The 26,556-nt window shown below is 24.5% G+C and overlaps 1 protein-coding gene across 1 annotated transcript in view; it reads right to left on the reverse strand.

The window, feature by feature from the left end:
* The window catches only part of LOC129607572 (uncharacterized), a 98,557-nt gene that overhangs the window by 54,298 nt on the left and 17,703 nt on the right, over positions 1 to 26,556 (reverse strand). Inside the window, exons 3-8 of the mRNA XM_055518650.1 lie at positions 25,221 to 25,450; positions 12,345 to 12,458; positions 10,481 to 10,618; positions 9,043 to 9,180; positions 7,436 to 7,536; positions 5,826 to 5,953 (exon numbers count right to left, since the gene is read on the reverse strand). Coding sequence (XP_055374625.1) covers positions 5,826 to 5,953; positions 7,436 to 7,536; positions 9,043 to 9,180; positions 10,481 to 10,618; positions 12,345 to 12,458; positions 25,221 to 25,450 — 849 coding nt within the window. The remainder of the gene's footprint in view (positions 1 to 5,825; positions 5,954 to 7,435; positions 7,537 to 9,042; positions 9,181 to 10,480; positions 10,619 to 12,344; positions 12,459 to 25,220; positions 25,451 to 26,556) is intronic.

Genomic DNA, 26,556 nt, shown 5'->3' on the forward strand with positions numbered 1-26,556 from the left:
AAGTTATTTCTAAAAACAATGCCATATACAAAAGAAAATCATAAGGCAAAAGTAATAGAAAAATTGAAGAGAAGAACACAAGAAAAAAAAGAAACAAAATAGGGCGTGCAGATATACACGACATTTCATATTTTTGAAATACAAGTTTTCTTATATATTAAAAATTTAATGTATGAGTGTTAAAGGACATATAAGGACATGCCTCAACTTATATATTCATAATATTTTATTTTTTGTTATTTTTCACTTATATTTATAATAAAATATAATAAGTTAGAATTTTATTAAAAGTTGAATTGAAAACTTGTGAAAACAACTAGAATTTAATCTACATAGGTATGTTGTGTATATTCATCCTTGAATACATTATACAAAAAAAAACTGAAAAACCATATTTCAGGGTGAGTTCTTATGAATATAATATGAAAATTGGTAATAATATATTTAAAATATAAAACCATTAATTAAGCAAATAATAAGTATGAAGAAATTCAAATGAATCAACAGCAAATATAAAGCAAAAAAATTCCAATAGAATGAACACTAACAACTAAACTATAAAAGTATTTTCATTTTTATAAAAAAAAAAGTTCAATTATATTAAAAATGTAATCTAAGTTGAATGATCATAATTAAAAAAAAAATAAAGACTAAAGTATTTTAGGTTGACGACTATCCAAAATTAAATTTTAATAGGTTCTTACAGTTTATTGCAACTTACTAAAATTCAGAAATGATTAATTCACAATTGTATAAGAAATGCTTAATGAAATAATAGTGAATTCCTCTCTATAATGAGAATAAAAAAAGCGGCTTGGTTCAAATAAAATGGCTACGATGATAAAAAGTTCAGAAATTATCAGAGGCAATTTAAAAATCTTTGTTTAATAAAACAGAAAATTTAAAAAATAAATTTTTATTTCTAAAATTTTTATTTTAATGCATTTTTTATTCCCGTTCAAGTCTTATTTTGACAAAAACTTTTAGTTTGCACCCTTAAAAGTTGAGTCTTCTAAGTAAAATTAATCGCCGACATTAATTACTATTATGGTAACTTTAAAATTGCTTCGTTTTTGCGACAGTTTTTTTTTTTTGGTTATCCCGAATTCACAGATTTTGCAATATCTGCGACAGAAAATATGTCGGAGTATCAAGGCGTTTTTTTTAGGAAAGTGGTAACCCTAGTCGAAATTTACCATTATGTAATTTTCTTTTAATATAATGTGGAAACAATTTTATGAAATCCAATACTACGTGGAATTTATTAACCAATGTTGCAATATAATTAATTGTGCCGTCAATTCGAATTTTTACGAGTATTTTGTTCTGGGATATTTCAAAGGCAAAATGCTTTTCAGTTAGAAAAGATTCCAATGATATAAGGGGCAATTTTAAATGAAAATTCTAGAAAAATTATATTTGTAAGATGCACCATCTTAGATTGATTCAACAAATTCTAGTTATTTTATTTATATCATAAAGTTAATTCTTCTTGGGTATATTTTCAATACCCACCAAATTCACAAATTTCTGAGTAACATTTAATTCTAAAGACTTCTATGAAATTATTACACTGAGTACTTTTAATAAGAAAGTGGTAAACTACATACTGACATACATATATGAATATAGAAATTGATTTCTAAAATAAATCTTATAAAAATAGAAAATACAATTTCAGATTTAATTTAAAACGAGAAAAAAAATAGAGTTGACCTTGTCAACTCTGTGATACCCGTACGAATTTGTTATCCTATGTGCAAATAAAGATGCCATAACTGACTAAGGGACACATTAATTTATGCAAAATTTCAATACTGTCTGTTTTTCAAAATACTGTGTGTGCCAAACTACTATTTAAGTTGCATGGCAGCTACCAGAAAAAGCTAAGAAATTTTAACAAATTTTATCAAAAACATTGGCCCTAGTAATATATTCGCTTGTGTGAAATTTCAATACCACAGCTTTTACAGTTTCTGAGATATAGCCAAATAACTTTTGAAGTTGTATCGCAGGTACCAGAAGGAGCCAAGTAATTTCAACGGCTTTTATCATACACATTGGCCCTACTAATATATTCGTTTGTGTGAAATTTCAATACCACAACTTTTATAGTTTCTGAGATATAGCCAAATAAATTTTGAAGTTGTATGGCAGCTACCCGAACCGGTACCCCGATCATGTCCAATTTAAATAGGGTTCTGGCACTTAATACAATAAATCATTTGTGAAAATTTGGTGAACTTAGCTCAATTAGTTTTTGAGTTATCGTGGGGACGGACGGACGGACGGACGGACAGACAAAGCTAAATCAACTCAGAATTTGACGCTGATCAAAAACATACACTTGAGTCTATATCCAAGACCGTTATTTCTTAGCGTTACAAACGGTAAGGCAAATTTAGTATACCCTTCGAACATACGTTCGTACGGGTATAAATATAATGTTGCGTATATGAAAAATTAAATTGTTTTTAAAATTCAGAAATCATGTAGCAAAATTCTTGCATTATAACCAAAATAATATTAAATCTCATTGAAAATGCAATCGTATTTAGTTCAAGGCTATTATACGTGCACCATTATAATATTTTAATGATGCAATAAAAAATTATTTTCTATTTATTTTATAAATAAATATAAAAAAAAATTAATTTATGAATACAATTTTTTTTCTATATTTCAATGGATTCTAGTTAATACGAAATTAAAAATATCATATTTAACCTTGAATTTCATTTGACTAAAAAATATTTTATAAGTTTTTTGAATTCAATAAAAATTTTTTTTTTTTGCATTTTCTAAATACAGGATAATGTGGAAAACACTCACATATTTGCCTGTAATTTTAAAATTTTCACAATTATAAAATAATTTTATTGAATTTGTTCGATTGTTTTTTTGAAATCTAAATTTTAAATATTTTTTTATTATTTTATTAATTTTATAGAAATCTAAGTATTGTTTGCCAATTAATTTAGTTCACTAGATCCTACTTGTTTATCTACCACAAAAATGCAATAGGATTTGAAATTGAAAATTTATTGATTTTTTGTAAGTAAAAAGTTTTAAAAAAATTTTTAAACACTTTAAGTACAATCCGGTCTTCGGTTCGTTAAAATGTTAAAAAATATTAATTCTGACAATCATTCAGTTAATCTGTGTAATTACTAAAAATATAATCAAAAATTCCATGATACGTTTATATATATATATGAAAATACGTACTAAGTAACCATGTGTGTTAAGCTTGAGATCGATAAAAATTAAAACTTTTATAAATTTCTGACTACATTCTAGATTCCACAATCAAAAGACATGGATTCTATGCTCTTGCACTAAACTTATAACATAAATATTTAAAATGGATGGTTTTCACTAATGTATTGTTATAAAATGATTCAAAGACAAACCAATTTCATAAGTTAACCATAATTTAGCTCTTAAAAAGTTAAGGACATTTTGCATTTCTAGATGCTTACATCTAAGCACAAATTTATGACATTTAATCATTTACTGACAAAATGTCTTTACTTTTTTGTCAATAAGCCTATTAGCACAATTTGTCACTTTTCAATGTCGCTTTAATTCTTCAATTAAAAATTTTCAAAAAAAAATTTTACTACAATTTTATTCTTCTAAAATTAGTCAAATTTTTGAATTTTATACAAAATAATCAAAATTTATTTTGTGTATACAACAAAAAATCCTTACGTTACATTTTATATAGCTTTATTTTAATTAGATTAATAACATTTGAACAGTTTCGAAAGCCCTACTGTTATTCAGAAAAATGTGCCCGAAACTATTAGCAAAATTTCTCGTCTAAGAGAAATTTTGAGTCACATAGACTCAAAGTTGTTTTATGTAACAAAAATAACCAACGTCTTAACTCTTAAAAATTAATTTATTTTGTTTATTTTTGTATTTAATTTTTCGTCCCCTTTATTCATTTAAGCATAAATTATGACTCTTATCTACTTATCGCATAAATTTCAATCAATTGGCCTAGTTTTCCTTTAAAACAAAAGTAAAAATACATACATACATGACAATGAAAAACAAAATTGGGCAAAAATTGAAAAAATGTAAAAAAAAAATATTTTACTGATGTGTGACATACGCATATTCAGCATATATTCACATACATTATTATATTGTGACTATAAAAAGCAATCTACTGTGATTCGTATATGAAAATATTACATAGCCTGTTTTATATCCTTAAAATAAATTCCTTAGAGAGTAATTATTAGCACGCAAACAGTTTTTCTTTCATTTAATTTTTTATTTTCTCTTTTAATTTTCTTTTTTTATTTTGTATAAACAATTTAGCTTAAAAGAAAACTAGCCTTTAGAGGTTACAACCTTTTCTATATTATAAGTGACGTCTACTGGGACGAAATTATACAACATCAATATATGTGAAAATGAGGAAGTTCGTGAAAAAACAACGGATTTCAAAAAATCACATTTATTAACAACAATTCGCAACAAATCAGTATTTCGTTGAAATACTTTGAGTTGTTTTGTAAACATTTCTCAAAGTAGAGAAATTATGTTTAGTATAGGAAAAGATGCTTTTTACTGTTAAGATACTTTTTACGTTAAGTGCTGCTCATTTGACATTTATATATCTTGACATTTTAGTAAATTATGGGAGAAATAACTTTCTTTTTATCAACAAATGTTCTTAAATATGACAGACAAATGTTCTTAAACATGACAGACAAATGTCCTTAAATGACAGACAATAAAATGTTTTAAAACATGCGAAAAATTCATTTTTCGTACATTTTTTATACAAACAACATTCAGAAAATTTTTTTTTTTGGTTTAGTATGTATAATTTGGAATTTGTACGAAGTGTGTGGAATATGCACTTTTGGCAAGAATCATCCCTGAAAATATTTGCCACCTTATGAGATGCCTTACCCTGTATATGGTACAATATGTAAAATCGGCCCCAGTTTGATTTCCGAGCTCTGATGTTTCCAAAAAATTACAAGTTAAATTTTTTGGAATTCGGGGTGTTAGGATTTACATTTAACTTCCGAAAAACGTGAATTTTAACGCCCCGAATTTAATTATTAAATTTCAAAGAAATTGGTTGAATATTTATCTTTATACGAGTATGCTCAAAAATTTAACATCGGCTTGCAAAATGGTCCAGTTTTCGAGGTCTGATATATCCCAAATGTTGATCAATCCGTACCATGGCTAAAATATACTCACAATATACACGCGTTCACACACAAGTCGACAGATCGACACCTCTCTAAAAAGAGTTTATTTACGTTTATCTACAATGGAGAAAACTCAACATCCGAAATTTGGTGTCATCACATGATCTCCCCAATCGCATGCAATGCAGTTGATAATAAATGCTAGTGACAAATCACATCTGACATTAATATAATTACAATATTCATATTAAAATGTGTGGTACTGCATTGCAATCATTTTGTTTAAAAAAAATAAATAGTTTCGTTACTATTATTTGTCAAAATGTTGAAGTTCCATACAAATTTCTTCCCTTACATATTTTGAACACCTAGCATTTTTCTATAGGAGTGCAATAAATAAATTACTACAACTATTTCACTATAACATTTTATTAACCGAAAATTGAAATCGAAGAAACCAACAAATGTAAAAATATCTTTTTACGCCATTTCTTTCTTATTTTTTTAATAAAAATGAAAAATAAGTAAAAGGCAGAAGAAATAGAGAGAGAGAACAAAAAACTTTCCTACTCAAGTTCAATAAAAAGTAAATGAAAAAAAAAAAATTTTTAAAGAAAATTTTTTTTATATTAAACTCACCTTGAATGAAATTGGTAGGCAAAATTTCCTTTTAACGAATACCAATGTCGAGGACCCTTTAACCATACTGGGAAATCACATCTTTCAGCTGGTGGAGGCTTCCGAAGTGTCATTATACGTGATCCAACCTGGAAATTATTTCAGATTTTTTATTTGGATATTTTTTTGTTTTTGTTTTTTTTTAATTTATTTTTTACAAGTTTGATTGTGACGTCTTTTTTTGTTAATAATTTAGAGTGCGTATAAATATTTTAGGACCAAAATATTTTTACTTCAATTTAAAATTGAAAATAGGAACAAATATGTACACATGTATGTACCTACTATAAAAATTGAAAAGTTATGTTGGAAAATTTTTGGGATAAAAAGGAAAATTTTATAGGTTGTTCCATTTTCATTTCATATCAATGGGAACAACTAAATAGTACTCGTACATATAAAAATTAGTTGAGTTGTTTATGAGTTTTAATATATTATTTTACAAAATAAGATTAAATAATGAGAAATTTTAAGCCCGAAAGTAATTTGGTATTTGTTTTTCTTAATTAATAAAGTACCCGTTGATTATAAGACGGATTGCAAGTGAACCCGTTAATGATATATACACCGTTTTGATTGCAAATGGAATAATGATCACTAATAAAAATTATTGTCTTATATGAAAAATTTTTAATGCTTTTAATCTTCTTCACGTTCTGTAGCTCACAGGATTAAAATTTTAGCATAAACTCCACTTAATAATATAAATAAAATTTTTGAGGATCCAAGTTTTAAAGCGGTCTTCTAGGAAAACTTACTCTCAATATGTTTTACTAAAAATATAACAAAAAATTGAATGCAAATCCGTTAATTTCGAATAATTTTAGTGAATAGCATTTTTCATTATTCTGGTTTATTTTTACTATGCTCTGGAATCTGCTGTGCTATAAAAATCGAATGCATTACAATATTTTGAAACGTAACGCAAATTACGTAATTTACAATGAAATTTTTTACTTCAATTACAAAAGTTTTAAAATTTTTTTTTATCTTTTATTTTTGTTACGTAAATTAAAAGCTATTTTAAAAACCCACATTGAAAAAGCATTTTCAAGTCTTGTATGCTGCCCCTAAACAATTTTTAAATTACAGATTTTATTTTCGTTTGAAATTTTTTTCTCATGAAATCAACAATTGAATTATTTTAGGTAAAAAAAAAAATTCTTTCGGTTTTCTTTTTTTAGAATATTTTCTATTTTCATTTATAAATTAGTCCAGGGATTTAATAAAACAATAAAACTAAAACAAAAAAAAAACAAAAACTCCTTGTATAATGCAATTTGGTCGGTCATTCCCCAGCATCCATTTAGATTGAATAAAAGTGAATGGAATGAAAAATAAAATGAAAAAGGAGAAGAAATATTTAAGGAAAGGAAAACATTGCATAACTAATTTGCATTTACCATTTAATTTTAATGGCTTTTTCAAGTTTTCAGACAAAAATTGAATTTCTTTTAATTTATTTTTATCTTTTTCTTTGTTTTATTTTTAATTTTTAATTTATCTACAAGAATGAAAAAACGAAAGCTATAACAAAATGCATGCGATTAAAAAAAACATATAAAACTTACCTCAGCACTATCCAAACCATTACAAGTTGCATCACCAGATTGTGCCAATTTATATTCGGCATCTTTTAAATTGGGATTATTTAATTGACTCGAAAATGCACCTAAATGGGAGAAGCCCATAATATGAAAAGAAAAACAAAATTTTTTATTCAATATTTTAAGTTTCAAATGCATTTTTTTTCATTTCTGAATATTTTGATATTTAAGAGTTTTTTGAACATTTTGTACCTATTTAAAAAAAAACCATTCTCCTATAATCTTGAACATATTTTAATTTATAATTTGCTAACAAGATTGGTGTCGGAAGATAGGGTATGTAGGATACATTTGTGTTATTTATGCACAAATATTCTTACATAAAATTTATTGTGCTCTTTCAAATCGTTGATTTTGAAGTAGATATAAGAAGATCTACGACACTAACAATTTATTCGTATATTAAAATTAATTTGCTGAAATTAAATGTAAGACAAAATCTTGAACCAACTACGAAAAATTTAAGATTCATGAATTAAAAACTTTTTAAAATTGTTTTTACAATTAAGTTTTAAAATTAAGTAAAGATTTAGATGAGGAATATAACAGCTTGAGTACAATAAAAAAATTTCGAAGTTTCAAACTATAAATTCTGTAAATGTTAAAAACAATTCTCAGTTTCCGCGCAGGGAATTTTTGAATTTTATATTTAAATTTAAGATTTGTACTAGATAAATGGTTTACTTTTGAAAAAAGAATTGTCATTACAATTCATTATTATGAATAAATTCAAACCATAGTTTTTAAATTTGATGTAAAGGTTGAAGCTGCGAAATTCATCTCTCACTCACGACTTTTCATAATATTGAGTTGATTAAATTTCCGTGTATTTAAGTTTCTCGCGTATTAAATTTTATTATTGAGTGAAATATGTCAAATCAAATATATTTTAGAATATTTAAAATTTAGCGAATTCTCCAATGCCATAATATAATGCTCATTTAGCGCAACCGTCAACAAAGTGCGACCCATGGGCAACATGCGGTCCATTCAACTTCAAAATGTGGCCCATCATACTGCTCCCAAGAGAAGAATATATTCGATTGCGAATACTAAAATTTTTCAAAAAACAATTTTGAGATATCAATCATAGATTATAGGTGTAGGAACATAAAATTCTATACAAATTTATCATTAGTGTCAAAACAAAACCATCAATAAAGTCAGTTAAAAATGTCATTTTTCTTGTATGTAGATAATGTAAGAAACTCGAGTGGCACATACTCATGCTCACATATTTGCCCATAACCCACAAAAATTTGCCAGTTGCTGATTGTAGCATCGAATCGTCTAATTGGATTAAAAGTATATTTTCACATACTAAACAAAGACGTAACTAGACTCTAAAAGTAAATATATTAAATTAGTAAATAATTACTATACAAATTTTGCAAAATAGCTCAACTAAACATAGCATTTTAATTGACTACATAATTTTAATTCAAAAAAAATTTTCAAGGTTTAAGTAATTCGACATTAATTTACTTCTTTTTCAAAAATAAAAAAAAATAGAAAATATTTCAAATACCTATGAGTACAATAAAAAAATGAAATTTATTGTATAGACTTACCAACCATCGTTAAAATTTTCTCATATACAAAACATCTAAAACGATCTTCATTTGAAATGGCATGATGATGTGAAACAAGTCCAACTAAATAACGTGAATTTCCATCTTTCCATGTTGCTAAACAAGTCAGTTCTTCAACTATTTGAATTAGAGTTATTTTTAATAGTAAATTACTGCATCGTTTTTTCTTATTTTATAAAATTTTATATAAAGAATAAAAAGTCCATTTTTAAGTTCATTTTCAACGTATACGAAATAAAAGTATAACATAAATTCATTGGGGCATTACCATAGAGAAGAAAATGCAACGTGATCATAAAAATACAATGTAAAAGAATAAAATTATATAAAAAGTATAAAATTATAAAATAAATGGAAAACAAAGAGTAAACGTTTAGAGAAAAACATTAAAGAAAAAAGTATAAAGGAAGAATTTTTAAGAAGTTGTAACAACTTGTTAAAAGTTTTTCGTCAAAAAAAAAAAAAGTGAAAAAAACTTTTCTATTTTTAAACATCTACATTTTCTTTTTTCTTTAATTTTCATTAAACTACAGTAGAAAATTTTTTGTTTTTTAATTTTAAGATCAAAATCTGAAAACCTTGAAGTAATTACAATGTTGAACTAAACGTTAAACTAATATTTATTTAATAAATAAATATACCATTATAAAATTATTAAAATGAAATTACGATATGCGTGGTCTTAATTTCGGAACGCAATTTAGAAATGCGTGCTTCTGTTTGTCTTTTAGTTTTGAACTTCAAAACTGAAAATATTTTAAAATTAAAAATCCCGAACAAAATCTTAAAACTTTAGGAATTGTGTTTGCAATTTTAATATGATTTAAACAAAATTAATAATAATCTGAGGTCTAAATGTTTGTTATAATTATTGAATAGAAGCGATTGAATCAGCTCTATATTCATGAATATTCATTAAAAACTATATTCTGCCTTTGGAAAACACACGAAAGAGACAAAAGTCAGTAATATAACAAGTTCCAAAGCTTTTATTCGACAGCAAATATATTTCATTACAGGAGAATCTACTCCAATAGATTTCTTTAAGATAAATAAGAAAACAGCAGCCACTACTCATCCATGTAGTTACTATAATTTTAATCACATAGCTCTCATTAACAACCACGGTACAGGGAATTAAAGATATGTTAAAGATTAAACTTATGCATTTGCAACTCGTAAGACTTACTTTAGAACACAATTCCACAATGTAATAATTTAAAATTATAAAGTTATTATATACACATAAATTTAATATCAACATTAAAACTTCGTCCTTTTACCTTAACATTGAAAATACGCTCAAGTTAAAAAAGAAAAATAAAATAGTGAAAACTATAGCTTTTAGTATGAAAAAAGAAAATTCTATTCCTTTATAAATATCTTAATTTTTTATTTTTAGTATATTTGAACTTACCTGTACTTTCAGTTCCTTGAACATCTGGACATGCTTGAAAACTTAATAAAAGTCTGCTTTCTTCTGTACAACTATCAATATTTGATACAGGATTCCTACATTCACCATGTCCTCGATTATACGTGAATGTATATGGTCCTTTTTAATGAATGTATGTATATAGAGTAACAGTTATATGCATCCAGTTTTTATATATGAAATGTTGAAAATTTGATGTGAAAACAGATGAAAAAATTTGAAAAAGAAATGAAAAAAAAAAATATAAATAAATATTCTATAAGAGAGAGAAAGATCTAACAAATAAAATATTTTTATGGAAAGCAATCAAAAGATATGAAACTCTTTTCATTTCGTTTCTCTTTACTGATTTTTGATTTTAGATCTCGAATAGTAGTTGAGCTTTTCTTTTATTATAAATACCTAGCTATACATTCATTTTTCATTACAATAAAATAGAATTTTACTAACTTTATGTAACGATAAAAAATTGTAAAAGAAATATAAAAAAAAACTTATAATGTGCCTGTAAATGAAGATAGGAATGGTGAATGCTTGAGGGAAGAAAAATTATTTCAAAAAAAAATTATATTCGGTTAAATTTTTTATGACTTTGAATAAGTTTTTTTAAGGAAATAACTCTGTTGTGTAACATGGTTTGTAGTATGACCAAAATATTATTTAACATTTTAAGTTTTTGCCTTTAATATTTTGTAAGTTGTCACCAGTAATTATCAATTACTTTTAAATTATAGGTAAATATTTTGACCCATAATTGTTTTATAAATTCCTATTGCAAAAAATACTCAAAAATTACATAATTTAAAGTAATTGAAACAAATAAGGAGATTATTTAATTGATTTGCGAAGATATTGATTAAGTTTAAATAGTTAATTTCAACTAAACTGATCAGTAACTCAGACTAGCAAAAATTCACTTTACACTTATTGAAAATGAAAACGTAGCAAAAGTGTTGCAGCACCTTAAATACCATTGTATATATTTCTATATTATTATATTATTGGCTTTCCATACGTATAATACTAAGTGTAAGTGCCATTATAACTATGTATAGTAAAAAAAAGGAAATCATACAGAAAAAACTCGTCCGTTTCAAGTTCCCGCACATGTACCATATATGACAATAAAGAACGATTCGTTCACCTATCCTGGATAAGTACCACAGAGATCCTGATTTCCAATATAAGACAAGTTCGGATAGGTTTTTGGGCCTCTTCTCGAGCCACTGCGATTTGAACTATAATATGCACAAATTACGACTATCAGTAAACAAGCTTTGTTCAATTTTCGCAAGGCGGAGAATACGGCTGAATAAATCTTGTATAGGTGTAAAGCGTTGTTAAAGGAAAAAAAGCATTCACAGCGGGAGGTTAAACAACACTTGGACTCGTAAACATTATAGGATTCGTAAACATTATTGATCTTATGGAAGTTTTCTTATTCTAAGTGAGACGTCAAAATAAGACTTAATGCCTTCAGTGGTCTCGCCAACAGGATGTAACATTTGTACTTTTGTTACGTTTTCACAATAAATTGTGACCAATAGCTTTCCCTGTATTCCTGTGCCAAAAATAATAAAATGCATTGAGTGATAATAAAATTTTGGGCAAACTTAGCTGGTTTTGGTAATAAAATGAAGGTAAAATGAAATACTAGACCTAAACAATTTAATAATTGCAATATCACAGCTATATCATTACAAACAGAATAAAAAAAAATTTATTTCCCTTATAAAATAACGATAAAATTAATTTTTATTGCAACTATTTTTTCTTTATTTAAAAGGTTTTCATTTCATTAATATTTTCTTTCGTCTATACTTTCATAAAATTAAAAATTACTTACCTTTTAAAGGGCACTTAACAGGTTCCGCTTGCTCTCTAAATAAACTATATAGTAAAGCATCGCCAGGTATTTGATCACAAAGATTTTGTAAAATTTCTCGTCCTTTACAGTATGCTAAATTGAATATTTATAGTAAAATAAATAAAAAAAGTGAGACAAAAAATATAGAAAGAGTAGCACGTATATGTTATATATTTTTGTATATGTATGTGTTATAATTTTTTTATGGAACATATTCAATCAACAACTTCATTTTATCAATTAATAATTAAGTAATACGGGAAAAAAAAATATAAATCAATTTTTTTTTTTATTTTTAGTAATAACATTTTTTATTTTACAAATTTAAGGCTTCAATCAAGCATAAAAAAAAACGGAAGGAATTTAATTGATAAGTTGTTGAGATCCTTTTATTAATTTATGGTGTTTTTTTATAATTTTTTAGAAATTCTCATTATAATTTCTACATAATTTATTGGCTTGATAAGGATGTTAGTATTTAATTAAATTTATACATATAATATAAAAATTAAATTTAATAATTGCATTACAATTCTTTCGTAAAAAAAAAACATATTATTTATTTTAACTAATTATTTACAAAAGTAATTTAATCACTCATTTTAAAGCTGATCTTAATTTTAGTATGATGTAAATGAAATAGAAAATAATAAGCTATAGCACAATCCCTACATGTTACATAGTTATATAATAGTATGGAATATCGATATTTACATATGAACGATATGAGTATACATAATAGTATTCTTATAATGAGCGACTAAAATTTTACAAAATTTTTATTTATTAAATTAGATAAAAGTTTATAAAATTAAATATTGTTTATTAGAATTTTTCAAGAGTAATAATTGTTAATAAACATTACAATAATGATGATAAATGAGAGTATATTACGTATAATGATGATAAATTACTAAGTACTACTGACTACCGCATGGAAATGTGATCGAAAACAAGGTATAAGAAACTCAAAATTGCTATATCGATGGTAACATCTTTCAACTATTTCCTTACAAGTTTCATAATTTAAATATATTTTGAGTTTAGAATTTTTTAAATACGATAAGGTGCAACATTCATGGTTCAAATGCTTGATTATTGCGTGAATTCCATTATTTATTTTCTGATGGCAGATTGTTTTCTTTGATGGATTTCTTTGATTTTATGACTAAATATATTTAGTTTATGGTGCAGATTAGTTCTTGGCACCGAAAAAAAATTGCTGTTATTAAAAATATTGCCATCTTCTTGTATTTTTTCGCGAATAGCTTTGTAAATAATTGAAGAGGTAAGTGGACAAAGGGGACTAACATTTTGATGGCAAGTGGGCTAACATTTTGATGAAAATCGAGCTGCTTCGATAGAACATCATTAAATTTCATATATTTTCAACTGTGATTACTTTTATAGCTAGAAATTTAATAGAAAACGAGATTGACAGTGCACGTAGGAGATAAGTAACAAAAAAATTAATAGTTTTACAATTTGTTAATGAAAAAATTAGTCACGATGCAAATGTAAGTGAACCCCTTTGTCCACTTATCGCATCAATTATTATGTAAATATTCTGTATTTTGACAAACTAATAAATAATATGGAACTGTATGTACTTAAGTTAAATAATACACAAAAATGTGATTGAAAATAAATGATTGACATTTAGTTTTTAATTTAAATAAAGTTGGGTCAAACCAATGGTTTGTATTGTAGCACTTTTCCCTTCAACAAGTGAAAATTCTGCTTTTAAATACAGTCTATGTATACCTATCAAACTATTAAAATTATTTTCATTCATATACAAAACTATTTCTAGAATTGCATATATTTAGGATGACGCATATATGCAGTGTTTGAAATAAAGCAAAAATTAATATAAAAAGGGGTTAACATAATGCTCGATTTTAAGGGTTAATTGTGTGAGTTAAGAGAAATAATTATATTTTTTAATTTCATGGAATTTACCGTTAGCTTTTTGCGTTTATAAAAATTTGGAAAAGCTTGCGGTTTTGGAAATATAAGGTGTCAAAAATTCAAATTTTACAAATTTCAAGAGGTGATAACTTGAGATGGGGTGGAGATGGAAAAAAATTTTCTTCTAACGAAATGAACTATTTGTTAATGTCTAAAAGTTCCTAAAATTTCAAGCTTCTACAGGCTGGGGTCTAGAAGAAAAATGACATCAAAAATTTGGCAAAAAAGGACTTTAGATAACGGTAAATTTGAACGGCCATTTTGTTTTTCTAAAGTTTAACTATAGTATAACGCGATAGGGGAAGCAAGCCACTGCCTTTCTGCGTTTGCAAAATTTCAAAAATGCTTATGGTTTCATTGCAACAAATATTTAAAAAAGGCCATTTTTAGGGTTTTGGGGGGGTATAATTTCTAGAGGGGGGGAGATAGGTAAAAATTTTGTTCTACGGAAATAAGTTTCTAGTAAAGATCTATGTACGTATGAAATTTCAGCTTTCTATCTTAAAGGGTGTAGAAGTTTTGTAAACAAAAAAAGTGTCCACGGACGGACGGACAGACGGACAGAGTGAAACTAATAAGCACTTTTTTCAAAAAATTTTTTGGAAAAGTGCTAAAAACGAGAATTTTCATGTTAAATTTAAATTTCTACAAAGCTCATTTAACCCTTTGCGCTCCGTGCATTTTTTGCGCATGTTGGTAGTCAACTCCAAGGACTTTTAGGAAATATTTTGAAATCGCAATACTTTGAAAAAAATGCTGCAGTTTTTGGAAAAATTATTTTTTATTAACGATAATTAACTTAAGAATTTAACTTGAATGTATCTAAAAATGAATTCAAATTTAAAATATTTAATTTGGTTAACATTTTTTACAGACCGTATTGTGTAAACAATAGGTAGGCTATGTGATGGCAACAAATTTTGCATATCGAGTTTTGGGTGGGAACATACTTCTCCATAGTAGGGAAGTGTAAATAAACTATTTTTAGCACGCGTGTCTGTGTGTGCACGCGTGTATCTCAAGTTCGGCACAACCGATTTTGATGAAATTTTATATGTAAGTTTATTTCCACCATGGCACGGTTTGATCAACTTTTGGTATATATCAGGCCTCGGGAACTGCACTTTTTAGTGGGCCTGTTTTACATTTTTGAACATTTTAAAGAAAATATTCAACCGATTTACTTGAAATTTTATATATAAGCTTAGCTCGACCGTCCGCGAAAATTTCTATTGTTTGGAAGAAATCAGGCATCGGCAACTAGACGTTTACTACGGAACAAATATACATTTTTGTGTATATAAAGAGAAATAATCAACCGATTTCATTGAAATTTAATATTTGAATTCCTCGTATTAAAACAATGAACATATAAATTTTTTGGAAAGATCAGGGCTCGAAAACTGATCTGCGGGCCGATTTTACATTTTGCACCATATCTACGGAACGAATTGATGGAATTTCTTGAAATTTGATATTTGAGTTCTGGTTAAACTAACTGACGAGCATTTCAGGGAATTCGGGTAGCACAAAGCGAAACTCTACTAAGAGCCAAATTTACATTTTTCTAGATATGTTAGCTATAAGCTTACTAATGTCCTAAAAATTGGAAAGAAGTATTTAACAGTCATTTTTATAATATTCTGTAACACTTTCATTTAACTAGACAATACACAATGCGGTCGGTTATGTGCTGACCACATCAGATTTTTTATAATATAAACGGAAAAAAAAACATTTTGATGAAGTTTTTGTAGAAGCGTATTAAACATCTCTAAATTATTTAAATATTGATTAATAATATAAAAATTTATTTGTATACATATTACGGTAAATTAATTTAGCAAAATAAAAATTTATTTCTTATAAACTTTTCTAGTGTGATATTTCATGAAACAGTCGCGACATGTAGACCGGGTTTTCTTGTACATGTATCACAATGCATTCAACTAAACCCAAATTGTGAAATAATTAGCCGTTAAGATCGCAAATGCATACAAAACAGCAAAGAACAGAGAGAACAAACATGTCTCGTGTTAAAAAGTAACGGTATCAGCTTTAAACTTATGTTTTAGCTAGAAATAATTACTAAATAAAATGTTACCATTAGAACTGGTAGTTGGAGTAGATCGTCTTTACTGGTTATGCCAGCCAGACTGGTTTCGGCTTAATCAGAACAAATAAGATAATAGGTATAAAAATAAATATAAAAATCAAATTTTCCACCTACTTCCTAATAAATTTAATTATAAAAATCGTATTGGCTCTCAATACCGTCAATACCCTCAAATTATATTTTTGAAAAGTTCAAAGTTTTTATAACAAAAAAATAATTTTAAACTTTATCAAAGAAATTTAATCAATTCATTAAAATTATATTTAAATAATAAAGCATCAAAATTCAAAACAATTTTTCATAAAATGACTATTTCCTAAATAAAATTGTAATAATTAGAATAAAATAGTGTGGGATAAGGCAAATAACGTTTCGTAGAAAACATCATAGAAATGTGCATGTAGGAAGGACAAAATGTACAAAAGGAAGGTGAATAACAGACATTTCTTAATTTATACTTTTCGCTATTAAAGGGAGACACTGATCGCAAATACGTAAAAAATGGCAATGTTTTTATACCTTACTAGTTTGACGAAATTGTAACACAATATTGTGAAAATGTCCTTTAAACAAAAATTCAATTTAAACACAATTTTAAGAAAGCTAGTACAAAATTCCAGTTAATTCTACATAAATGTGAATTTAAATTTTACTAGACGTTCGCTTTCTAGCATATTTTTCATTCTTCGACTATTTTCTTAAATATGAATAAAAAAGAAAATTTGCTTCGTAGTAGAGGCCCAGTTCCTGGTGTGTAAAAATTACTGTCATTGACAATATATTAACTTATTCAATTGTTAGCAAGAGCTTATAAAATTTTAAGAAAATCTGTTAATTATTAAATTTTGTTAAAGTATATAAAGATATAAATTGGTCTCGGGGCAGTGGCTTTCAGTTGAAAAAAAGATAAACGCGTATACACAGACAATATCGCGTGACATAATCTGTTTACATTTCTCTACTACGAAGAAATGCATTTCCGTTGACAACTCGGGAATTTCAAAATAACATTTGGAGCTATTACAAATTTTGAGCTCATCACCACAATGCTCATTCAATTGTATACAATACAGAACTTTTGGATTCTCTAATTGAATAGTTTCAAAATTTTTTAATTTTGTTTAGAATTTACAACACAAATCAAAATTTGAAAAAATCAAGATTCTTCACTGAAAATTTCAAGAAGTTAATTAATTACATTGGAAATGTAGACGGTAAATTTATACAACTTCTGAATTATTCAAAAAGAGCAATTTCAGTAACGCATTCTGTCATTAAAATCACTTGTCAGACCTTAGTTTAATTGAGATCTTAATTTTGAAGAAATAACTAAATACACTAAAATAGAAGCAAGAGAAGCCTTAAGAAAGAAATTTAACTTCTTTATATATCAGTTTCGTCTAATCGTAAGATTTCCCAATATTATACAGATCTTAACACCACATACAGATTAATACAATACTTATTCTAAACTATTAGAGTAAAGGAAAACGTGAATGTTCTTTAAAAATTCCTATTTTATTAAATACAATACCAATTCTTCCTTTACCCTTACTAAATTTACGCGAAAATATAGTGAAAGCACAAGTGTTTAATATATGGATTCAATGTGTGTAGTTTGTTTCCTTTGCGACTGAGTATAAATTTAATATTGAAAAGGAATAATACGATTTAATGCAGTTATATGCTTGCATGTACTTATTTATAAGCACTGTAAAGCTAACCATATATAATACCACATTTTGTATACAGAGTGCTGCGATTTTGAATGAAATTATTTCGTCTAAGGAATTGGAAATTTCCTTTTTAATTTATATTTCTAGAATGTGTTCAATATCGCTATCTTGTTTAAAATCCAGTTTTAAGTCGATCTAAGCCAAGTTTGTGGCTTGATCCAGCCTTGCTTATATAGTTTTATAAGAACAAATCTAGCCTTTTGAAATTTTCAACTATATTTATGACATTTAGTAAAAACATTTATAATTCATTAATTTTAAAAATCAATATTCACCCTATACTTTGTAAATCTTCAGAGTATTTTAAAAAACTGATGACATTTTTACAAAATTAAAAAAATTACTATTAAAATAGCAAAGGAAAAAATATTTTCTTTCATTTTAATAAATTTTTCTACATTTTGTTTCTACTATATAACATTTTACCTGATATTCTTAATTTTTTTGTTTTGAGTAGAATATAAGGAAGGATATTTTTAAGGATACTTTTATGCAGAAACATTTACGTTTTGAGTAGCAAAAGAACAAGAGTATAATAGAAAATATGTATGTATATAAAATTTATGTGAAGCCTGAAAAACCACATTTTAAGAGGAAATAGTACTTAGAAATCCATATGTGCACTTATGTATAAGTAAATACATTTTCAACTTAGAGTAAGTGAAAATATGAAAGCTTTTTTATTTATTTCTTTCTCATATAATGTGCAATAAATTAATAGCAGAATTTTTTTATATAAAATCTGATTTGTGCAGTATAGCTTACAAATGGGTTTTCATTCTTATAGATTCACCTGAATTATGAGTGTTTTTCAATATCATGGTAAAATTACAGAAATACAATTGGTCTTTACAATTTTGTGATACGTTTTAGAAGAATTGTTTTGGGAGACATGTGAACGTTACTATACGGAAGTTTTCATCTCAAGAAACTTTGTTCGGAAAACTTGATTGCATATTCTTAAATTTATTCCAACGGAATTTCTATAAAATAGTTTGCGCTAAATGGTTTCGGAGATTGCAGTTTTTTTTTTTTTTTTTTTGAAAGTTTCACACAAAATTAATTCTACTCAAATTTCATTGAGTCAACAATGAAATTTGAGTAGAATTCAAAAATCAACAAAATTGATATTCAAATTTTATTACTATGACTGCATTATAAACGACATTGCAAATTTTTAGCATCCTTTGAACAAACCTATAAATATATTTTTATAAAATTCAATTTATTTTTAAAGTTTCTCTTTGAAGAAATCAAATACAAAATATGTTCAAATTATACTTTAAGGTTTCGAACATTTGTAATATCTTAAGATACAATCTTTGTAATACCTTACCTACAAGGCATGTCTATACATACAATTTTATAAAAAAATACAATATAGAACAGATAAAAATAAAATGTGTTTTTGATCGGCGTAGATATCGTAAGCATTTGATAAAAATTTGCTGCAAATTAAAAATGAAATCTATTAAACTTCTGAATGACAATAACAATTTATATTTCAATTTGGTTTTAAAATGCAAACCTTAGTGAACAAATTTCAATAGGTCGCGAATCTTTTACATTAATAATTTTCAAACACTAATCTAACAATAGTTTATTTACTTGAATTAATTTTGAGATGTAAATGAAGCATTTAAGGATTTTCGTTTCTAATTTCTAAGAAATCTTAATGCAGCGTAGAATTCGAGAAAAAATGGAAAAGAAAAATTTTATTACAAAAAATTATTTTCAATAATTAATGATAAGCAAGTTTTCAACAATAGCTATGTAAAATATATTGTTTTAAGAACTTTGTTTTCCAAACCTTGAATAAAATTATTATTAAAATAAATATTTTTTTCTTAATTTAAATATAATTTTATATCTTACAAACTAATTATTTTTAAAATTTGAATAAAAAAATAACAAACTACAAATTCTTAAAAATAAATTTTATAAAATATATTTATATTTATAAAATACAAGAAAAACATAATAAATAATTTTATATAAAACAACAAAAAAAATCTCTACACTAAAGGGTATGGACTAAAGGGCTAATTAATAAAATTTAAAATATTTTAAGACACACAATAAATTTTCTTTTTGTTTTTATCAAGCCAACAAACACAAACACGAAATGCAAATTATTCTTAATTAATTATAAACATTTTTATTTTAAACATTCTAAAATAATTTTATTTCATTAAAAAATTAATTAAAAAATATTTAAATATTTTATTTATTTTCAAAAGTTTACATGAATTTTTTATTAATTTAAATGTACAAGTACTGTTAAATTATATTCTACAGTGAAATAGTCATTAAAATTTCGCAGTTCTTTAGATTTCTCTTTAAAAAAGAAAGTATATAAATTGAAGGGCCTTAACTTAAATAGGAAATCTAATACTATTTGAATGAAAATGGAATTTTGAATTTGTGGATAATAAAGTTTGCTTACAACAAACTTAAAACCTAGTATACCGTAAGTATATTTACGATATATTCAAGGTTACTAAATAATTCAAGTATATTGAGTAAAAATTATAATTAGAACAAAGTTTTTTAAAAGATCGCTTGACTTAAATATAAATATCAGACAATTACAAAATTTAATTAAAAGCGATTTATGAGTCTGAATCAATCTTTTAGATCAGCCGTCGTCAAACTTTCATGGGTTATGGGCAAATGTGAGTATGTGAGTATGAGTACGGGCCACTCAAGTTATTTTGTTTTGACAAATAGTGAATTTGTATGAAATTTTATGTTCCTATATCTATGATTGAACTCTCAAAATTTTTTTGAAAAATTTTAATAATCGCACTCGAATTAATTTTTCTCTTGCAAGCAGTATGACGGATCACATTTTAAAGTTAAGTGAGCCCCAGTTTAAAATATTAAAAATGTAGAAATGAAATTATTCTTAAATATTTAATTATAGTTCGAAATTTAGTCAATGAGGCGAGAAATAATCGCTGAAATATTAAGTATCCACAATTAAATAATTTCATTTAACATATGTATAATATTTATCACATAAACTTGCATAAATTAATTAATTTATTGTGATGGTTTGATAAAATTATAGTGACTCGTGCACAGTTCTGAAATATTTCGAAATTATTTTTGCATAGCACTTTTTCGCATAAAACATCTATTGTTATATTGAATTTCAATTAAAATATAAAATAAAATTTTCAATTTTTAATACAAGAAGTAATATTTAAAAAAAAAAACATACATTTATACTGTTATAATTTAAATTTATATAATATATACACACATACTTATACATACATTTAGGATATTTATAAATATTTAAGGTAAAAAAAACAAAAAGAAATATAAATACGAGTATATTTAATTGTAATATATAGTTATTAAAAATTATGTATATTAACTATTATATAAACTATTATAATTATATATAATATAAATATAAATAGATTTAAATTTAATATTTAAAAAAGTTCTTAATATTAACAACAGCAATAGATTAAAAGAGCAGCCCTTCCCAAATCGTGTTTGAAAAAAAACACAAAATATATGATTTTTTTTTTGTTAATAAATTATTAATATTTTTTTTTCTTGTTGTTATATAATTATAATTAAATGATGAAATACAAACAAAATTTAAAACACATACAAAAATAACAAAACAAAATCAAAAATAAATTTAAGAACAAACAAAATTTAATTCAAAAAATGTTAAACATTATTATAAAATCAAATATTAAAAATCATACACAATTAGAAGAATGAATAAAGGAAATGAGAAAATATTATGATAAAATAATAATCAAAATTTAATAAAAATTTTGTTTTTTCTTAATGGTTTAAATTTATTAAACATTTAAGAATTGATATTTTACAAAAAAGTGTCAACAAGTTTTATATACAAAATTTTGCTTCCTAACAAAAAAAAAACTTAAAAATATTTTACTAGAACGTGGTTTAGTTCTTCACTAAAATTTTAAAAATTATGCTAGACGACGTGAAGAACTTCGAATCATAGTTTAAAGTTTTCAATTCATTTTTATGCAACTTTTCTTATTTTAAATTAATTATTTTTAATGAATGAATTATAAATTTTAAAAAAGATAACGAAGGAATTTTGTAACAGCTAAGTTTATGATATTTTTTAAACTAGTTTAGCCCTCTGAATATTTAGAATTTAGATAAATGCATCAAATTATTACGGGTCAATATGAAGTTTCCCTAACTTCCAATATGTGTATTAATAAACGACATTACTGTGTACTAAAAGTCAAGGTTTGGGTAAAGGTATCATAATTTTCAAATCAATAATTTTTATTTTCATTTGGAATTTTTTTTTCGAACATATAAAATTTATATACAACAAATACTTTCATGTCTCTCCTTTTGTGAATAATCATACAAATAATTACAAGTGTTTTTCTTGTATAATATAATTTTACAGTAGTGTTCAAAAGTATAGGACATAAAGATTTTTTTTCAAAACAAGGGGAATTTTGTTACTTAATACTTGTGGTCATAACAGATAGTTCTCTTGAAAATTCCGTCTGATTAAATTCCCAAGTTGAAATTTATAAATCAATACGAATGTACCATATGACAAAAACTGCTTTTGTTGGTTCTAACCTTTTTCAAATTTAAAAAAATTTTTCTCAATTCAATTCATTTAATGCATCCTATAATATTCTATTTTAAACGATTTCAAAGATCAAAAGTTACATAGTTACATAAACGAATATCTTGTCGTTTGTGTAATTGTTATGTAAATATTATTTACAGTTATTTTGGAATTATTTAAAATTATTTAATGGTAAAATTTCATTGCTGTCACAATTATTTTACTAGTTTTTTTTTCATTATTTTTTCGACAAACAACAAAAAAATAAATAAATTATGAATTTAATAATTAAATTGTGCATATATAATAATTTAATTTAAAATATAGACATTAATTAATAAACAAATAAAATATGTATTTTTTGTTTTTTAAATAATTATTATTATTATTAATAAATGTGTTTCTTTTTTTTTCGTATAATTTTATTTACAAAATATTTTAATGTTCAGCAAAATCAAGCTTCTCCTGGACTGATTATTATTATTATTTTTTAATTATTTAAATTTTGTATTATTTAAAAAAAAAAATAGAAAACTTATACATTTTGTATAATAAATTTTATTGTTGTATTTACATAAGCGTGCAACAGCAATAATTTACATGAATATTATTTACAGTAATAATAATTAAAAAAACATAAGAATTTAATAAAAATGAAATATAATTTTAAATATTTACAATATTTAAATAAAAATTATTTTTCATTTGAAATTTTATTGTTTTAATATTTACAAGAAATTCAATAAAATGGTATATGGATATTTACAGATGTTTTGTTATTTTATAATTAATGTATGGTACTTACAAATATTATTTTGTTTTATTTAAAAAAAAAAACAAAGTATATTAATGGATCATTTTGGTTTTAAGAATATTGTTGACTTAAATTAAACTATTTATAATAGTTGTAGACCATAATTAAAGAAGATAATTTAAAAATTTCTCATAATTCAAATAAATTTTCTATTTTCCCTTACAGCAAAGAATTCGTCATCGAAATTTTAAATCTCTAAATTTTTTTAGAATTATAATTATATTTTCAGTAAGAATATTAAGTGAAAAATTGTTATTCGATTCATTTTAAAAAGATGTCACAAAACTTATCAAGATTTTAAAAAAATTTTCAAATTGTCACCTCTATGCTAGTTTAAAAATTATGTTTAATACGAAAAATTAATTAAGAGATTTTATCAAAACTAACAGTTTACGAATTAATTCGGAATCAATTTGATAATATTTTCCTTATTTTTTAAATAAATGTTGACATTTAGAGCAATATTGGTTTAAGTAAATTGAGATAGAAAATTCTGTTTAAATTAAACAAATTAAACTAAAGGTGATTTAAAAAAAAATTAATTTTGAAATATTGAAATTTAATCAAAAAAAAATCTTCTTCCCTATTCAATTTAAAAATTAAATCCAGTCACCTTATTTTTATTATACAGGTACTTAATTAGACTTTTATATTAATTTAAATTTTCGGAAAAAAAAAGCTAAATGAAAAAATTGAGACAAATTGTCGTAAGACCATTATAAATATTAAAATATTTGGTTTCTTAACATTCTATTTGAAAAACAAATAAAATTATGCCCAAATTATTGAAATAATTTGAAAATAGAAGTTTAATGAGAAGGCGAGCCAGCCATACAAGTAGGGAAATTATAGCATAGAATTAATATTAACATTACGATAATGTAGTAAATGTTATTTGAAATTACAATTTCAAAATAATAATTAATATTCCAAATTATAGGATTTTCAAGCCGAAGCTATATCTATTCTTTTTGTTTTCGCAATTGATTCTATGTGAATTTCTAAAAAAAAAACTAATAATTTAAATTAAAAAATTTATGAGAATAAATAAAATAGAATGTAATTAATTTTCATCTCTTAATACTGATTAATTACACACTTTAAGCAATTTGAATTTCTCTTGTAAACACGAGAATGGTATTTCGACTTTATTTGAGCAAAAAAAAGTATAGAGAAAAATTCTAAATTCTGTGTTCCAAATACAAACGCAATAATTTTCTAACTTAATAAATAAAATGTTTCCATTAAAAGGAAATTTGTAGTAAAATATCAAAACTTTTATGTTTGTTTTTTCCTTCTTTTTTTTAGTTAATATCATTTAAAACTTATCAAACCAATATTTTTAATATATTAAAATAAATAAAAAAAACAAATTTCGTATATAAAAAAAATCTTAATAAACAACGTGTTTAATTAATAAATATAAATATATATATATATATATACAAATATATTTTATGTATATGGTTGTATGTATATAAGAAAACAAAATTAAAATATATGAATTGAAAATAATATTAAAAAAAAGAAATTTTAAATGAAAATATTAAAATTATATAGGAAAGAAAACAAACAAAACAAACAAACAAAAAATGAAAAGAAAATATAAAATGCTTACAAGGATCGTCATATGATCCCATACAAGGATCCAATGAAGAAAAACGTGAATTAGGATGAGCAGCTCCCCCAACTCTATCGCTATTTATAATACTACGTATTGGCATAGCAGCTGGATTATTAATACTAGATTGATCCATATATAAACTATCACCATCACACTCACTTTCTTTATATTGTAGAACATTTGTATGCTTTTCATATATAACTAGGCACCGATGACATCCTCTTCTAAATGATATTTTCAATTTAATTTTTTTTTAGTGTACGCATACGATCCAAATCATCAATATTAATCAATCATTATGGTATCCAAAGAGAGAAAATATTTGAAGGCATTAAAGAAATAAATAAAAAAGAAAAAAATTGTATAAAAATAAAATTTTTAAGAAGTGATTTTTTTTTTGTTTTGTTCATTTTATTGCATATTTGAAAAATTAATTGCCAAAAGAAAACCAAAAGTTAGAAAATAAAAAATTATGTAAAAAATTTTGTATTACTTTCTATCCTACATAATTAACAACAATAAATATACTAAACATGTATACATACACACATACTTTATTTATAAATTTTATATAAATTATAATTTATTATATAAATTTTTAATACAAAATTTTATAATTATTGATTTCAAAATTTAAAAAAATTGTGCAAATTGTTTATTCAAATGATTCCCATGTTATACTGTTCGAGAATCCTTTGCAAATTTTATTCAATGCAAATTTTTACTTACTCCATTTCAATTTTTATTCCAAGAATCTTAGTTTTTAAAATCTAATGCTTATTAAAGTTGCTAACTTTGTGATTAACACAAAAGTGGTTTCAGCTTATAATTTTAAATATTAATAATTAGCTACTGTAGCTGAATAAATTTTAAATTTGAAATTGCAATTACAGACTCTCTACGGAAATTCAAATACAAATTTGAATATACTTGGCCTTATTTACGTAAGATTTAAATAATATCTTGTAGATTTTTAAAGATTTGCTTTTATTTTTATTAAATTGAAATACTCGTATATTAAAATGATTTGTGAAATATTTTTCAAAATTTGAATTCTTAACATGTAAAATATCAACTATTTTAATTATCTTACATAATTATTATGTAAAGGTATACTTTCCGTTGGGTTATGAAAAACTTATGTGATAATGTATAATACGGGTTGTATCTCTGTTTTTGCTAAAACAAATTATAGTTGTCTAAGTGGATTGAACATCTAATCAAAAAATAATTAAACCAAATTTTCATTGCCAAAAATATATTTGAGTAAAAACAGATAAAACTACTTTATTTAGCCATTTGATATAAAATCAGTTAGCGTAAACTTTAT

The sequence above is a fragment of the Condylostylus longicornis genome, unplaced genomic scaffold (assembly GCF_029603195.1).
Source record: "Condylostylus longicornis isolate FDR11 unplaced genomic scaffold, ASM2960319v2 ptg000004l, whole genome shotgun sequence".
Lineage (NCBI taxonomy): Eukaryota > Metazoa > Arthropoda > Insecta > Diptera > Dolichopodidae > Condylostylus > Condylostylus longicornis.